The sequence below is a fragment of the Lagenorhynchus albirostris genome, chromosome 16 (assembly GCF_949774975.1).
Source record: "Lagenorhynchus albirostris chromosome 16, mLagAlb1.1, whole genome shotgun sequence".
Lineage (NCBI taxonomy): Eukaryota > Metazoa > Chordata > Mammalia > Artiodactyla > Delphinidae > Lagenorhynchus > Lagenorhynchus albirostris.
In genome coordinates this window covers 26400065-26419323 of record NC_083110.1, presented here as the reverse complement: position 1 = coordinate 26419323, position 19259 = coordinate 26400065, and the positions used below count along the sequence as shown (strand labels likewise).

The 19259-nt window shown below is 36.6% G+C and overlaps 1 protein-coding gene across 9 annotated transcripts in view; it reads right to left on the bottom strand.

Moving 5' to 3' along the window:
• Nucleotides 1-19259, bottom strand: part of ADK (adenosine kinase) — a 484687-nt gene that overhangs the window by 21235 nt on the left and 444193 nt on the right. For all 9 annotated transcript variants that reach the window (XM_060126259.1, XM_060126256.1, XM_060126254.1 and 6 more), the window contains one exon: nucleotides 10657-10743. In XM_060126259.1, coding sequence (XP_059982242.1) covers nucleotides 10657-10743 — 87 coding nt within the window. The remainder of the gene's footprint in view (nucleotides 1-10656; nucleotides 10744-19259) is intronic.

Here is a 19259-nt window from a genome sequence, read left to right as displayed (position 1 = left end):
ACCACTGTGTTATAATGTCTCCCTTAATGCTTATGTGCTTCCTTAAAAAAAATTCCTTATTCTGAGCCAGATGAAATGGGTTTCTGTTCCTTTGACCAAAGGAATCAGATGAAATAGTGCCTTAAAGCCAAAGTATGGCTGCCCTACTAGATCCTGCACCCCTGCCCCTGCTTCCATGACAATGAGCTCCCTCACATAGTTGTCATTCTTAAGAAAATTGAATAGAACAAAATAAAGTACTGTATTGTGGGGATTTTGAAATGCACATATATAACACAGAATGATACATTATAATCATAAATCTATATTGTTTCTTTTTCCTCTGTCTTTGAATACTTCAATATAGAATAGAGATCGAAATACACTGTGAAAAACCAATTTCTTCCTCTACCTTCTGAAAAATTAAAAGAAGGAGCTCTGGTTGTGTCCACTTAGGTAACAAAATTTTACAACCTGCTACTCCAAGGCTTAAAGGCTTAACTCAGGGTAGAATTTGGCTTATAACTATGTAGCATTTCAAAGGTAAAGAAAACTCCCCATCACTTTTCACTGTTCTTTCTGATAGAGTCTGTTACTCCTAGGCTTTTGAATTGTTCATCCCTCATCATTTTTATGAGTTATTTAGGCAAGCTGGGGCAGTAGTGCAAGAAAGCATGAGTTTACTGTAAGGCACTGAATAAATGATTGTAGATATGGGAAGAAGACTAATTTTAAATATAACGGTAAAAGTTATTTTTATTAAATTTTCAGTTTTGTGTTCATCATCCTAGGTGATGTATTTCAACTGTGGTGTTTTTCTAGTCATTTGCAAGACAGCAGGTAGAGTGTTTATATGAATACCTTTCATCAAATTTAATACCTAATACAGTTTCTCTAGAAGGTAAGCAACTTCTCAGTCTGACCTGTGTCTTTTCCACAGTTGTGCAATCAACTTTTACCTTTAAGATGATGACTAACTTACAGCGGGCTAGAATATTTTAGATTCTTCTCTAATGAAGGAAGGTATTAAGAAAACAGGGGTGGCATTGACAGTTTTATGTGTCTAGGTCATTTAGGTTAAACATTTAAACCTAAATGTTTAATAAAGATGCTAACTGGGTATTTTTTCCTTTATAAGATGTGTTTTAAATATTTTATAATTGCTTTATCACTTCCTTAAAATTGAGTTTTCAGAAAAACCGTGTACTTCTGCTGATATGAGTATAGATCACTGTCTCTTTACATTGTGTTCTAGTGTTAGCCTAATTACTAGAATGAGAAAAAGTCTGAAAAAACTTTAGCCATTAAATTCATATATTTAACAAGTTACAACCTTGAAATCTTGCTCTACCTGAAAGTGCCATTAAAAGTGCTTGACTATTATTACTAGAGAAAATTTTTAATAAAAGCTAATTAAGCTATGAAACTCCCAAATGGTTAACTGATTTTAGGGGCTAAATTTCTGGTACTTCTAATTATCCTCTGATGGCTTTACTTAGTGTTTCACAACCATGACAGACGACAATGAAAAACCGCAGTGAAATTCATCCACCCTGACACTGTGCTAAGCACCAGCTTCTCCCTCTCCAAGTAAAATCAATACTCTGTTTGAGTAAACACGTTTACAGCTTTATTAGGATGTCTTGCTTGTTCTGTAACAGCTACTTGAAGCTGTGGTAACAAATCGACTCAACTCAGTTAAACCTAGAGAGCTGGGTAAGAGGCCCATCGATAAGGCTGTTATAAAAATAAACTGCAGGAGATCAGAAAGCTGGAGCAAACAGTCTGGTAAATGTCAATATTTTCCCTTACAGAGGATGACAAAAACAGTGAGATTATGTGGAAAGTCTTTTTTTCCCCCTTAAAAATGTCTCTTGTTTCAACTGGATAAAGCATTTCTACTTTTTGTGTACAACTCTTCTGAATGAAATTTTTGCTTCTTAATGCCCATGTGCATCTGGAACAGGAAGCTGATGTAAATACTTGGTATTTCTCCTACCATTTCAGATTCTTTATTTTCCTTTGTATAAAGAGGCTTATTTTGGTCTTCACTGACTTTATAAAATGACCTTATTCAAGTTATCTGGAATAACCTTGGTGGCTTAGTCTTACCTTCTTTTTATTAATGAAACAAAATTTCTGTCATCCACATTTGGGAGGTCATTTCAACACAGTGTTCACTCTTGCTATAATACTGGTGAGACCTGATGTTGTACCTTCCAAATTAGGCCTTCCAAATTAATGCATTTAACAAGAGCAAACAGTGTTAGTAGCTATAGTCAGGCTACTTAACCTCCTGACGAGTGGTAGTACATAAAAATGTCTGCTACCTATTAGGAGCAAGCTTCCACAGTGGCTACAGCTCTACCAAACAAGAACTCACATACCCTCTTTTAGATGTTTACAGGTTGCTCAAAGAACTAACATATGGCAGGAAATTCCCACTTCAGTTTGGCTGGCTTAGACTACCCAGATGTGACAAAGTAATGGTTTCCCCCTGCTGAAAAAGGCTCAGATGTAAACTTTTTTTCCTTTCATTTTTTATGTAGTTTAGTTAGTAAAATTTTATTTTGTTTTGACTTCATATTGACTACCAACTAGTCATGAACTTAAGTAACAACTTGTGACTCATATGTTAGAAAACACAGATTTTTCTGGAAAAAGGAAATCAACAAACATTAAATTTTGAAATAACTTAAAAAGCTACTGTGCCCATCAGGGTAAGGTCTGACCTAGCAGGTATTTGCATAATGAAAACCAAAGCCTAAGTGGTGTCAGATGGTGTAGTGACTGACATGCACAGGAAGTCAATTCAGAGCAAAGGTTCCTTCACGACAGCTAAGCACAATACATCCTCCCACACAAAGTGAGCAACTGAGCATCCTCCCACACAAAGTGAGCAACTGGGTATAATATATAGGCAGTGGTCAGCGCTATAACAGTGAGGATAACTTATCTGCTCTTCCTGGTGTATGAAAATGGAAACTTGTCAAATTGTATTAACGTGGCGTGGGATATTGCATTTGAATTAAAAAAAAAAAAATCCCAAACCAAAAAAACCTTTCTGTGCCCCTAATTCAGGAAAGAAGCTCCTGAAGAGTACTAAGCAGTATGTTTTACTTGTACGGATAAGGTGCCCTTGCACCCCAACCCCTTTCAAAATACTGCTTTAAAGATCATTCCTAGGGGCTTCCCTGGTGGCGCAGTGGTTGAGAGTCCGCCTGCCGATGTGGGGGACACAGGTTCGTGCCCCCGCGGAGCGGCTGGGACCGTGAGCCATGGCCGCTGAGCCTGCGCGTCCGGAGCCTGTGCTCCGCAACGGGAGAGGCCACAACAGTGAGAGGCCCGTGTACCGCAGGAAAAAAAAAAAAAAAAAGATCATTCCTCCTTATGGAACAAAAATGTTAGAATCTGAATTTTAAACCTAATGTGTGATCTCTTGATGTGGTTCCCAAAATAAAAGTTTAGCATATGCTTCTGTTTATTGTTAAAGTTAAACATCTTGGATACCCACATACCAAAACAACTATATCAAAGGCTTCTATCCATTTGGGGTATCAACTCTTGACCTATGTATTTCCAAAAGGCCTATATAACAGACTACTTAACTGACAATTTGCATTTGGGTTATGAACACATGTAATCACTGGATCATGAATTAATGAGCCATGAGATCTGGCTTCTAGTATTGCATATTTACAATTAACTCCCTTTCCTCATCCATCAAATGGGGGCTTTTTAATAGACCATCTTAGGTTTTCATACCTAACATCAATTCATTCAAGAGAGCTGCTTTTTATGAGCAACCAGATAAAATGCGGATAGGGTCAAATGGGGATTTGTTTAATCTCATTTCATTCTGATTCAGATAAAACCTCATTTGAACATAGTTTCACTATTGAAAGTTTGAAAACCTGAAAACCAGAAACGTGATTTTAAAAAATACTCCCTTTCAGCATTAACATTTTAAGCAATATAATTAAAAACAAAAAGACTTACCAGGACAAAGTCATAGCTGCTGGAGTGTTAGAATAAGGAGATGACAGTAAGCTTATTTATACCCTAATTCATAAGCAAGATAACTAATTTTGTTACTATTTAACTCAATTCAAAAACCTGTATTTGATCAATTGACAATTTCTCACAGCAGGGTGGTTCTAAAATTCAAAGAGCACTTGATGACAGAAACTGGTTTTAATTTTCCGTTTATTTCATGGGATAGAAATAAAACATACATATCTTAATTTTATAAAATGTCAATGTAAACTGGATAATTAAATGAAAAATAAATTAAGATCTTGTGTTCATACCCCAGGTTTGGGAACTCATATCTGAAGTGAGAATAGCTGTAAATTTAGTAATCGCATTGATAATTTTTGTTTGTTTTATTCAGACCCCTGTTTATAGTAAATAGCCATATAACATCAGAGGTTACACTTCATACAAATTTTCATACAGTTTGGGAAGTTGTTTGTAATAACTTATGCACCATTGGTTAAGACTTCTGCTAGGTCACAAGGTTGGCCAGGCTATGCATCAGTACTACCGACATGTGATTTCATTTATTTTGATTATATTAATTACAAAACCAATAAAGGCACATTGTAACAAATTCAAACATCTATGAGACAAGATTTTAAATTGAATACACTCAGCTTTACGAAAACTTACTATATTGCTCCTACCTTTTTTTCATTTTGCTACTGACTGATGAAATCTCTGCTAAGTCATAGATTGGCCCCAGTCTACAGACTAGTGTTTAGAAAAAGCACTTAGGCTATTTTTCCTCACTTGGAGGGGAAGACAAGAGGATACTAATGGAATGGAGTATAACAAAATGATCAGAGGTAAGAACTTGGGGGTCAAACTTTGAGTTTGAATCCTGGTTTTCACTGTGACCTTGGGCAAATTACTTAATCTCTTGAACCTCTGAGACCAGAGGAACTGTCCAGTTGAGCCTAGGCCCAGCTGCCAATTCACAGATTTGTGGAGTTAAATAAATGGTTGTTGTTTTAGGTCACTAAGTTTTGAGGGTGGTGTGTTATGCAGCAAAACCTAACTGATACAGATTGGATGAATCTGACAGATAAGGTAGGTAAAATTGACCAAATCCATGTAAGAGCAGCTTGGACTGCTATTGGATTCAAGTGAGTTCCATTTGACTCACAAATATCATAGGCCAGGAAACTGATATACATATATTTGTCATATCACAATTCTAACAAAATTAACTTCAGATATTTTGCTTGTGACATTTCTTCTGGCCCTCTGCTACTAAATGAAATCTTATAAATACCAACATTGTTTTCTTAGAATAAGCATTTCTTAATAATCATCAAATATAGGAGATGTAAGGTTCATATTTAAGTTTCAGGGTCTGATAGCCTCCATGGCTCAGACTGTCTCTGGATTATCCAAATCTCCAGAAGACAAAGTCCTTTGAATTCCATTATCTATTTACAATTGCTTCTAGATGGAGGCCATCCAGGATACAAGATCTTTGAGGGAACATTACTATTTGTGAAAAATTCCAGACTTTATCCTAAAATCATCCTGTATCCCATGTCAATGAAAGTTATTTCTCATTTCTGTCATGGCTCGAGGATCATCTTTACCTCTTCAGACCCACAAAGGCTTAAATAATCTTAGGCAAGACTCCTGAAATTTGGTCCTGGTCCAACGTCAACTTATCAAAATCTCTGGATGTGAAACATCAGAGTAGCATGTCATGAAGCATCCTAAGACTGTGCAAGGTGTGAATCTCTCTTCCCTTTCCCCCTGTGTGAACTTGAGCTGCTGTCTCTGGTGTATTTCAAATTCTTAATGACCAAGTCAATCCCATACCTCATTTGATGGTTTTAAGGGAAACTGCTTAAGAAATCAAACACCAAAGATGTCCTGCTAGAGGTAAAAGACAGGGAAAGGGATCGTTGTTGCTGTGGGATGGGGTAGGAGTGTGCAGCAATCATCTTGGTTACCATCCACAAGTAAATCTTCTGCATACAGTGGGTCATATGAAGGTTTCGTTTTTGGGTGAAGAAGTGTGAGAAATGATATATTCAACACTCACCAAGTTATTTTCTAGTCCTCTGAGTTGACAGCAAAGGAAGGGGGTGGTGCAGAAAAAAAAGTCAGAAGAATTCTACACCACTTCTTTGTACAGCACAATGAAGCAGCAGTTAAGAAGAACGGGAGAGTAAGTTACAAATGTTTGGGAATAAAAAGCAAGGTGAGAATAGAAAATGTAAACATAACTTAGAGATTCCCTATGGTTTTCTGAAGTATAGACAGGTGCTACTTGAAAAGGAAGTAATATCCTTGCTCTGGTAACTTAAATCTTTTTTTTAAAACAAAAAGTCTTTTCTGAACATGAATTAGAAAGTGAAATTAATGCTCCTTTTTATTAGATGGGAAATAGGATAATTATTTATACTGTGATTGCTAAGTGGCTTTAAAAGTCATTTTCATATTGTAGGTAATATCGTTTAGGATAATACATTTTCCCTGATAAAGCTGTCATGAGAAATTTGAAAATAAAAGTATTAAAGGCAGCACAGTTACTTTACTATCATTCAAATAAACTATTCTAAGCTATATATGGCTCTTAACATTTAATGAAGCTTTTTTAAACCTAAGAATGTTGGTCCTTGGGTAAGGTCTCTAGTCTTTTTTCTGAGAGTTAGATGTACGTGCCTGGGTATAATCTGTCAAAGGTGTACTCACTTTTAGTCTAAAGATGATTTGTAGGTCTAGTTCATATTCCTATAGCTGCCATAAAACATACAACTAAATCATGTTAGATTAACACAGGCTGGTATTGACAGCCCACTGGGAACATATTGATTAGGTCCCCTTTCATGTTATTTGTTATGATTTTTCTTCTCAGTTTCATTTACTGGGAAGACACAGGGGAAGAGATTTCACAGGGAACAATGACAGTGCCTGTCACAAAATGTTCTCAATGTTTCCATTTGTTACTATGGCAGTGACAAAGAGGGTTCCAAATGAAAAGGCAGACCTGCTGTGACAAAGCACAGCAGGACAACAGGAAGAAATTTTCAACTGACCTGGGAAATTAGGAAATCATACTTAAGAGATTATAGAATTGTCTCCATTTCTAAGGGTACAATCGTGGCGCTTTGGCTTTTGAGGGAGAATGTGAAAAGGGTAGTTCCATCAGGGCTGGCTAGTGACAAGTAAAGGGCAGACATTAGAAAGTGTTTAAGATCTCCAAATAGAACAAGGAGGTATACTTGTGGAGGCTAGAGGAATTTGTCACTGTTACCAAACCCTCGAGATGGAACTATGAATTTAATTTATGTTCCTTTGGGGTACTCATTTTAAAATTATACATGAAAATCTATGATGTAGTCATGTATCTCTTATGTGGCTAATGAGAACGCATGGCACTCTGGTATTGGGATATGTAATATCAGCACACGGTAGGTGAAGTCATGGTTTATCTAAGAACTTGAAATTGGGACTGGAATATAGTTATGCAAAGTCACAAAAGAAAGAGGTGCTTGTAAGCCAGCAAAACTTGAAAGTAATAGGAGGAATATATTAAGCACCTAAAGATAAAATGTGTCAATCAGAAAGGAGACACATTAATCAGGCAATCAAGCAAAGAAAAAGAAACTACATAGTACATGCAAAAGTTGCCATCATTGTCTCTCCATTCATGATCAAGGTAGAGGAGTATACTTCAAAAGATAGAGTATTTCCAATCCTACTAGAAAGCCTTCCCCTGGTGTAGAGATGGGAGTAGGGGATTTTAGCCAATGGATTTTTGAGTATTTCCAACTAACCAGAACATCTCTATTGTAAGATGGATGTATCAGCCTGGTGCTATTAAACAGTTGATTCATATAACTCCCTGTATTCGGATTCCATGCTGACCAAGCGAGTTTATGATCTGGCTTTCTGTATCTCTGTAGTGCAATCAATTCTACTGCTTAGCAGAAACTCCTGGTTCAAACTCACCTGGGATTAAGTCCTTCGATTCTCTTCCCTTTCACTTTCTTTTCTGCAACAATCTTACCCCAGAGTCCTAAGAATCCTATTGTGTAACAAAACCTCCTGTTCAATAAATGAAGTCATCTATTCAGTCAATAGGAACATTCTCTCTGGCAAAACCAGCTTTTGTTAGTAAGGCGGGTCTGTGGTTCTGAGTCCTAATGATGAGATTTCCCTAAAAGTTTAGAGAAGCAGTACAGTTCAGACTGCCTGGGTCTGAATCCTGGCTCTGCTACTTTCTAGCTACGAGAATTTGGGAAAGTTATCTAACCCCTCTGTGTCTCAGTTTTCTCATCAGTAAAATGGGGTTAAAAATAACCTACTTCAAGGAGCTTTTATGAACATTAAACGAGTTAATATATGTAAAGTGCCTAAGATATCAATTGGCTAGTAGGTGCTGCGTAAATGTTATCTATGCTATTACTATATAGCTTGATGTACATAGACAGAATGTGCTGAACATGCCAGCATAAGTATTCCTTGTTAAAATGACATTAGAGTATTCATCTCACTGCATGACTCAGTCTTTCAGGATCTGAATATCCTGGGAACCGATGAGAGTAGGGTTAAAACGAGAAAAATGGCTACTTAATTGAGGTTTTACCAGTAAAGTTCTGCCTAGTTTCAGCTTGACTTCCACTTTCTCTATACTGATTTCAACAGTGCGTAGTGAAATCCAGGGTATGATGAAAGTGAATAAAGTGAGGAGGCTGCCAACATATTACAAAAGGGGTTGGCAAACCATAGCCTGAGAGCCAAATCCAGCCCATGCTCTGTTTTTGTACAGCTGGAGAGAGAAGAAAGGTTTTTACATTTTTAGAGTACTGCAAAAAACCAAAGACAAAACAAAAAGCAAGCAAGAAAACAAGAAGAATATGCAGTATACGGCTTGCAAAGCCTAACGTATTCACTGTCTGGCCCTTTAGGAAAAAACGTTCGCAGATCGCTGTTCCACACTCTTTCCTTTTTACTTACCTCACTGTACCCCAAGAATAAGTATATAAATGAGTCTGGGTAACCAGAGTGAGATAAGAAAGAGGCCGAAAATCCTGTAACAAAGAGTCCAAGGGCTTTGATGATATAGTTCATTTATCACTCTAACTGTAATACAAATGGCTAGCTAGCTGTTCCTATTTTAGTATCCTAAGAATGACTTCCCTCTTCCTCAAAAAGTCTATATATTCCTACCTCGTAGTGGAAGCATTATAGGTAGTTAGGGGTCTATAAAGGAATCTGTTGTTGCAAGGCCAGGAAGCCCCAGGCCTCAGGCCCAGGAGCAGTGCCTAATTAGGTCACCATCGTATCTATGACAGCCTCAGGATGTACCCAACTAAATAGCAAAGAAAGAGAATACTTACTGTTTTAAGTATTTTAAAGTGCTTAAATAACACACACACACGTTATAAATTTAAAAGTTTCTGTACTAGATTCCTAGTTTAACCAATTTCTAAACAGGAAATCAATAGTGTCTCCTTAATGTATTACAGAATTTGGCCCAATTCTGCATAAGGTATTTTTAGGCTACATGGGTTTACAGCTCTGAAGCGGTATGGAATAGGAAAAACAGCTGCAAAATAATCAGTGATGAAGCCTTTCAGAGCAAAGGAATAAAAGATACGTGCGTGACAGTAAAGTAGAACATTATTTGTTGTATGTACTCTTTCCAAAAAAAGATGGCATGGGGCACGCTACCAGTCTAATGGTAAACAGCTCATTTAAGACTAGGCATGAAAAGTTTCAAAGAAGGAAACATGAAAAATTTATGCTAGTGAACATTAAAAGAATATAAATATTTTAAGTAACATTAAGTTCAAACCATTATACAACCTTAAATAAGTTTCCCATAATTCAACTTATCTTCCAAGGAAAGGAAGACAAGGGTCAGCTCCATTCGCCTTTTCTTCCTTGTCTCGCTTGATGTTATGAGAAATAAAGGTCAGGAGGGACTCTTCTGGGCTATCACTCAGGAGTCTAAAGCTTTCTAGAGATCTTAACCTAGCTTAACTACACTTGGCTAGAAGGAGTTCAGACATATGAAAAGAACTTTTGAATCCGATTTTAGATCAATCTAAGTTATCAAGCCAAAACTCTTCCAATTGTCTTGATCTTATTTTTGACTACTCACTCCAAAAATGATTTAGTTTTTATAAACTGTGCCAGTTCTTATTGAACCTTAATGAGACAAAAATTTAACCCTTCCTGGTACAATAAACATCCAACTATTGTGTTAGAAACAGATGTTTTAACTAAAGGATATAATCCAAAGACATCATCCTTAGCTATTAGCGTACTATTAATATTCACAATGTGTTTTAAAGAACAACAATTTGTTAACATTTAAGCCTGAAGGGCTATGAATATACTATGTACTGTCTTGATGCAGCTTGTTTATGCAATATTCTGACAGACACAATTAATCTTGTGAAAATGACTGGGATATAGCGTAACAGTAAATTATCTTTAAGCCCAAAATACATATTTTCCTGTAGTAATATACCCTCATAACACAATGATAGTAGCATATGGAAAAAACATCAGGAATTAATTATTTAAAAGCAAAAATTAAAAGTTACTATATTCATAAATCTTGGCTATGTGGCAGAGACAGGGTTAAAGGAAATGTTTAACTTGTAAGTAAGTATGAAATAAATGAGTCCGTACCTCCAACAAATGCATCTCCAGCTCCATTGGTATCAACAATTTCTTTCTGGTCTTGATCCAAGACAGCAAAAGCGGTGACTTCACTTTCTGCAATTAGAGCCAAAGAAAGGCAGACTGACTTCTCTTTGTAAACACTCAATATACAAACTCACCCAGGAAAGCTTGAAGCTCCTACATCAGCCAAAGAGAGAGACAGAACATGAAGCCCATATTCTGTACATGAGCACTTGGGAACCAAGGTGAAAAGCCATCTGTAAGCAATGCTTTTTGGTATTTTCAGCATACAGATGTTGTATGTGTTTTGTTAAGAGTTATACTTAGGTAGTTCACATTTTTGAGGAACAACTGTAAATGGTAGCAGTACCTTTTTGGACAGTAAAAATACTTGAACAGAAACTATGAGCTAAAGGAAGTATTAAGTACTAGATCATGGATCTCTAATAAAGCATCAAGCCTGGCTACATTCCTGGCAATGAAATCTTGGATATAGTTAAAGAGCTGTAAATTTAAAAACTACAAATAATGAGTCTTGAGTGTTCCTCTATAGAAAATCACAATGGCACAAAAAAAATATAACTACTATTCTGAATAATACTTGATGCCAATGTCAAGGATTACTGATATTAGTTGGCTTATTACGGATAACTTAATCTGGTTACTTTTTACAACGGAGTCACTATTTCCTCCAAACTATCAGTCAAATAACAAAAGGGAAAGCTACCACTGAATGCATGGGCAGAACAAAATGGACAGTGCAATGAGCTCTTCTCTTACAGCAGTCTGGACTTGGTTCTTTTGACTACAGAGTAACCTAATACACTACTTTAAACTTGGCACATGACAGTGGAATGGCATTACAGTAGTCTCCGTTATCCAGTTTTGCTTTTTGCGGTTTCAGTTACCCGCGGTCAGCTAAAGTCTGAAAATATTATGTGGAAAACTCCAGAAATAAACAATTCATAAGTTTTAAGTTCCACACCATTCTGAATACCGTCCCAATCCATCCTGCCCTGGATATGAATCATCCCTACGTATGCCGCCTGTAAGTCACTCAAGTAGCCGCCTTGGTTATCAGATTGACTGTCACTGTACTGCAGTGCTTGTGTTCAAGTAACCTTTATTTTACTTACTAATGGTCCCAAAGCACAAGAGTAGTGATGCTGGAGATTTGGATATGCCAAAGAGAGGCCATAAAGTGCTTCCTTTAAGTGAAAAGGTGCAAGTTCCTGACTTAATGAGGAAAGAAAAAAATATTATATGTTGAGGTTGCTAAGACAGATCTACAGTAAGAACGAAGCTTCCATCTGTGAAATTGTGAAGAAGGAAAAAGAAATTTGTGTTAGATTTGATGTTGCACCTTAAACTGCAAAAGTTATGGCCAGAGTACGTGACAAGTGCTTAACTAAGATGGAAAAGGCATTAAGTTTTGGGGTGGAGGACATGAACAGAAGATTTATTCCTATTGACGGCAACATGCTGCGCCAGAAAACACTGAGCCTATAGGAACACTTCAGCCAGGGATCCCCTGAAACAAGTGACAGCCAAGCCATTTACTGTGAGTAAAGGATGGTTACAGATTCAGTAAAAGATCTGGACTGAAAAATATAAAAATTATTGGAGAGGCTGTGTCTGCTGATGAAGAAGCTACTGCCACATTTCTGGCAGTGCTGAAGGAGTTGATTAAGGAGATAGCATACCATCCAAAGCAAGTCTTCAGTGGTGATGAAACTGGGCTCTTCTGGAAGAAGATGTCCAATAGAAGCTACATTCATAAAAGTGCAAAGGAGGCACCAGGGCATAAAACATGGAAGGACAGATGAACGTTGGTACTATGTGGCAACACTGCAGGGCATATGATAAAGCCAGGCGTAGTGTTCAGGGTGAAGAACCCACGTGCTCTCAAAAACAAACCCCCAAATTATCAGAAAGCATGGGTGACAGTTATCTCATTTATGGGATGCTTCCACCAATGCTTCATCCCAGAAGTGAAAAAATATTTGGAAGAAGAAAGGGTGGAATTTGAAGTTCTATTAGTAACAGATAACGTACCTGGTCATCCTGAATTGTTACAAACGTGAAAATGTTGAGGTTGGAATTTTATCTCCAAATACAACTTCACTGCTTCACCCCTTTTACAAGGACATCATTCAGTTTGTCCAGGTCACATACACCCACCCTGTATTTGATCATATTTGATCAGTAATTGATGCAGACTCTAATCTGGACACAATGCAGTGCTAGAAATCATTCATTATTACTGACACAATAACATTCATCAAAGCTGCAGTGGATGAATTGAAACCAGAAATTGTAAAGGCCTGCAGTCATGAATGCTTTTAAAGGCTTCCTGGGGATCAGTGGAGAAGTTAGGAAAATCATTCACACAGTAAGAAGGATTTGCCAACATGCTTGATGAAGAAGAACACATCAAAGACCATGGAGAAATGTTAACAAATGAGAAAGTGGAAGAACTTGTTGAGTCATTTACAGAGGAAGAGAAAGATGATGAAGAAGAAAGTGGAGTAGAACCAGCAACTCGGACATTACCAAAATTTGCTGAAGTGTTTCAAATTGCACAGACTTTAAAGGACAAAATTAGGGAATAAGATCCTTGGATGGAATGCAGCATTAAAGTCACCCTTATAATCACTGAAGGATTCAACCTCTGTAGCAAAACACTGATGAGTTAAAAAGAGACAACTTCCAATTACAATGTTCTTCCAAAAGGTTTCAGTGAAACAAATAAACAAACACAAACGAAAACTCTTCAGCTATTGAGGATGCCCAACCATGGACATCATCTGCTGCTGATATCCAACCATCGACATCATCATGGCTTGATGATTCTCCTTCTGACGTTATCATCAGAAGGTCAATGTTAGCCTAATGATACATCACAATATCTGTGTCATTCACCTCACCTCATTTCATCACACAGGCATTGTATCATATCCTATCATCATCATAAGGGTGAGTACAGTACAATAAGATAATTTGAGAGAGAGAGACCACATTCACAAATTTTTTTTTTTTTTGGCCATGCCGCGTGGTATGCAGGTTCTTATTTCCCCAACCAGGGATGGAAACCTGGTCCCCTGCGGTGGAAGCGTGGAGTCCTAACCACTGGACCGCCAGGCAATTCCCATCACATAATTTTTATTACAGTATATTATTGTAATTGTTATATTTTATTATTATTCATTGTTGTTAATCTCTTACTATGCCTAATTTATAAATTAAGCTTTATCATAGGTATGTATGTACAGAAGAAAAACAACATAGTATATATAGGGTCTGGTACTATCCACAGTGTCAGGAACCCAATGGGGGTTTTGGAACGAACCCCTGCAGGTAAGGGAGACTACTGTATCTGTGATGAAATTTGGCCTAGAGGACATTTGTAAAAGACTGAATAGTGCTTTTCATTGGTGTCTGGAACTTCTGAAACTACAAATTTGCATCCTTTATGGGGACAAATGTGGCCAAAGCGCTATAAACTTCAATCTCATCTAAGATCAAGAAGGAGAGAAAAGGAAATCTTGGAAATTTTAAGGTCTTAATAAAGAACCTAAGACTCTCAAAAAGCATGTTCTGTTTGCCTTTTGCTACCTGCTACTAATGGATACTTTCAACAAGAGATAAACAAAGTGATGATAATGAAAAAAAGATCCTCCTGGAAAGATTGATATTCAAGAAGAGGACTCATTCACTTAGTGATGTCTTTTGACTGTAGATGCTAAGAAGATTCCATATTAGAAGTACCTGTTTAAACTCTTTAAGTACTACCTTTCCACACTTTGTAACACCAGACCTACATGAAGTTGACAAGATTTTGATTAATTGGAAGTTAAGGCATAAACATCCAGGATTAAATTTTCTAGGGAGTATGCAGTACAGACTGCTACGCAGGCCAAAAAAAAAAAAAAAAAGATATAAGCAGACTTTATTAGAAATAATTAGGAAAGGAAAGGGCTACAGTCTGGTTTAGGGAAAGGTCTGTACCATAAATATTTATAAAGAAATCTGATTTTATTACTTCCAAGTACAAGTCATACTATAAAGGGAATTAACAACTATAAACTAAGAACAAACAGGCATTAAACAAGTAAAATGAGCTAAGTTAATGACACCATTACCATTTATAATAAGGTTATATTATGTAATAATATAACACATCTATAAAACATTTTAGGTAATATAAGAATTAATTCCTGGATTACAGATTAAAATAATCACATATAAATGATAAGTAAGCTGCAATTAGATATAATTCCTTGAGTTCTTTGTTTAAAAAAGTTATTGACTTTTGATTGGATAAATCTTTATTTATGAATAAAACCTAATTCACAATGGAAGAGTTTATCTGAATTTTGTTCTTAAGAATCATGACTTTTTGTTTAAATTAGCAAAAATTCTAAATGAATGCAGCTTTACTACACTTTTTTCTGGATATATGTGTAGATCCTTGAAATCCTTTACCCTTAGGTGTCATATGAAGTTCAATTTCCTGAAACATAAAGTAGAAATATTTTCCACTTTTTGTACTTATTAATTCAAGTAAGTATATAAGAATATTAAGAATGTAAAAAGAGCTGTCATAAATTGGTACACAGTCCAGGCTCTATTATCTTTTGCATCTAGAGAGCTATATTATGAGAACTTCTTTCAAAATAATAACGCTGAAAATTTGCAAGATCTTGAATGGTGTTCCAAATCATTGAAAAGGGATTAAACAAAGTTCAATAATATTCAAGTTCACTTATATTTTTGGTACATTCTTATTTTGAAATACAATGATCTAAGCTGGTTTACAGAGTTATTAAAAAAACTCCCACAAACTAAGTAAATGGTATTCACCAGCATGACCCATTCCATAGCCTTCTAGTCAATTTATTGTATGAACATACAAAGTACCTAACTAAATCTTAAGACACACTTATAGGCATGGGCATTATTCAGCCAATGAGGCCCAAGACACTCATATCACTGTTACTGGGATCTTGTTTTCTTGGGTGTGAAATGGGACTGGAGTAGCTGTGGGAACAAGTAGCAAAAATAGCTTTTTGCCTTAGTTATAGAAAAATGACACTTAGTTCTGATCAAGTACTTCTACTCAAGAGCTTAAGATAAGTAAGTGCCATTGTCTCTTCCCAAATTCTTTATAAAGTGAGAAGGAAAAGGATTGGGAATAATTATTATTCCTATTTTCCAGACTTCTACAACAGCACAAAATCATGAGTTTCCCCAAGCAGACAGGAAACAAACACTAACAATTCAGCTGATAACAGATTTGCTTAGTGTCATTTATTGGATAAGACCCTCACGGCATCTTCACTCAGAACAATGAAATTTAATGTACTTAAAGTACAAAATAATAAAAATCAAACAGTCTCTGGACAGTTTATACAAACAGGTAATTCACTCTTCACTCTACTGTGACATAAGCCTTACTACCCAGTCTCTTAAGAGGCCAGTCTGGCTAGAATCAACTATAATGTTAAGTCGTTTATAGTAGAGATGGTTAGTTCATACAAATGCCACAATATCTAACTGAAAAATAATAATAAAAAATCCACTCATTCAATGCCAAACAATTAGACTAAATGTTCCGGTAGCTTTACTGCTACCAAATTAACTATATATTTTAGTACTGTATACACACACAGAGTCAAGATAATTAATATCCTTAGGAAATTCTGTTCAAGGTATATTAAAGTGCCATGTGTTGTCGCTGTCTTACTGATGTCACCTCTAAATTGTAGTGAAGATATAACTGAAGAAGATACAAAGCAGGATGAGAAGCAGATAGCCAAGTGTTTTTCAGCCTCAAGGTAGACTGTAGTCACCACCTCTACCACTGCCTCTGATGAGCATTACCAGCCATGGAAAAAAACAGAAAATTGATGGCAAAAACTTCACCAGAAAGTGACAAGTAGGACCGTTTAAAAGCCAGAACTCCTGGGCTTCCCTGGTGGCGCAGTGGTTGAGAGTCCTCCTGCCAATGCAGGGGACACGGGTTCGTGCCCCGGTCCAGGAAGATCCCACATGCCGCGGAGTGGCTGGGCCCGTGAGCCATGGCCGCTGAGCCTGCGCGTCCAGAGCCTGTGCTCCGCAATGGGAGAGGCCACAACAGTGAGAAGTCCGCGTATCACACACAAAAAAAAAAACCCCAGAACTCCTAAGATTCTGAAAAGTGGCTCCTGCACCTTGATTTCTTATAATGAGGTATTTCCAGGGTATTAATGTTTTTGTTTGCTTCTTTTTTCTTTTTTTAATTTATTTATTTTTGGCTGCATTGGGTCTTTGTTGCTGTGTGTGGGCTTTCTCTAGTTGTGGCGAGTGGGGGCTACTCTTCATTGCGGTGCACAAGCTTCTCATTGAAGTGGCTTCTCTTGTTGCAGAGCACGGGGTCCAGGCGCGCGGGCTCAGGAGTTGTGGCTCGCAGGCTCTAGAGCGCAGGCTCAGTCGTTGTGGTGCACGGGCTTAGTTGCTCCGCAGCATGAGGGATCTTCCTGGAACAGGGCTTGAACCCATATCCCCCGCATTGGCAGGCGGATTCTTAACCACTGAGCTACCAGGGAAGCCCTGCTTGTTTTTTATTAACCTTTTTTTGGGGGGATAATTTTAAACAAGCAGAAAAGTTTAAAGAAAAATACAGAGAATTCCCATATAACGTTTATCCAGATTTACCAGTTTTTCATTTTGCCATAATTTATCAGTCCTCCTGTATATACATACATATTTATTCTTTCAAGCCATTTGAGCTTAAGTTGCATATATCATGTCCTTTACTCCTTAATAATTTATTTAATTTGGTGTATTTCCTAAGAACAAACATATTCGTTTAGGTAACCATCGTATAGTTGACAAATTTAAAAACTTAATATTGTTATGTCATCTAATCTATACTCCATATTCCAATTTTGTTAATTGTCCTAATGTCTTTTATAGCAATTTTTTTCATCCAGTACAAGATGCAGTCCAGAACCACATACTGCTTTTAGTTGTGCTTGTTTTTTAAAAAAATTTAACCTTTTAACTTTTACTACAGGTAATGCATAACTATAGTCCCCAAATATAAATATGTGAAAATATATGGTACAACAACCCTTCTCTTATCTCTCCCATTCATTCAGTTTCTAGTCCCACTATTTTTCAATCTGGTTATTACTGCTATTGCTTTCCTGTATATCCTTTCACAATTTCTCTATGCACATATAAGCAAAACATTCTTACTTTTCTCCTTTTTATTTTAAACAACAAAAAAAGTATCATACTATATGCATGCTGTTCTGGACGATGTTTTTTCATTTGGAGATCTTTTTATATTGGTAAACAGAGAATGTCATTGTTTTTCATGACTGTGTAATAGTCCACTGTATGGATATACTATAATTTACTTAAGTAGTCCTTTATTGATGAACTTTTAGGTTGTTTCAATCTTCTGTTATCACAAACAATGTTTCAAAGCACTAATGCTTTTATTTTAAGTAGACTCTAAATTTAATTATTTTACTTAATAGCCAAGTTAAGAATATCATTCCTACTTTATACTGGGAACTGACACAAGGAAATTAAGTTGTTATGCAAACAGCATGAAATATGCCTGTGTCACAGAATAGGGAAAAAAAAGAGAATCCAGGAAATGCTTTTTCTTTTCATTGGATACACATATCAGGATATGAGCAAAGACACCCTGCTCAGACTGACCTAATAAACAGGATAATGAAACAGATGACAAATTCTGCTAATAATAGAGATTTATAGAACAATCCTAATTAACAAGGACTTTTGGGGGAAATGAAGAGCTCTGGGTTAATTTAATTTTCTGGTTAACTAAAGAAAAAGCAGAAAGTCTTTTTAGTTGGAAATCTTTCTAAATGTACTAATATAATAACATACCATGACATCCTTGCTTTAATTAATTTATTGAACTCAATGAAAATTTTCTTTGATAATAGAGAATCCTACAGCACATGTTAATGTCATTATTCTGAACATCAGTTCTTATTGTAGTTCCAAAAGTATAAGTGCTTTCATGAAAGGCAGAATAAATGGAATGATGGCAAGTAAACCGGATTAGGACTCAAAAGACCCACAGTTTGAGTCTGGTTTTTGTTCAGCTACTTTATTCAACAAATACTTATTAAGAGCTTATCATGTGTCAGGACCTCTGTCAGGGAAGGAGAATACAGATGTGAATAGGACAAACAAAAACCCTGCTCTCACAGGATCTACATTCTAGTGAGGATAGATAATATATAACTAATACAAAAATGAAGAAGATAATTTGAGATAACAATAAATGCCATGAAGGAAATAAAACAGATGATAAAGTATGACTGGGGAGGAGGGTTAATTTAGATGGGTGTTACTTCCTCACTGAGGAGGTGATGTTTGAATTGAGACTTCAATAGCAAGAAGGAGCCAGCCATGTGAAGATCCAGGGGTGGAATATTCAAGTGCAGAGGACCTGGGCTAGCAACAAGCTTTGTGAGCTAGGCCTGTTCAAGGTTAAGAAGGCCACTGTAACTAGAGTACAGTGAGTATGTGGAGATCAAATTTGTGTGTGTGTGTGTGGGTGGGGTGTCGGGGGGAAGAGC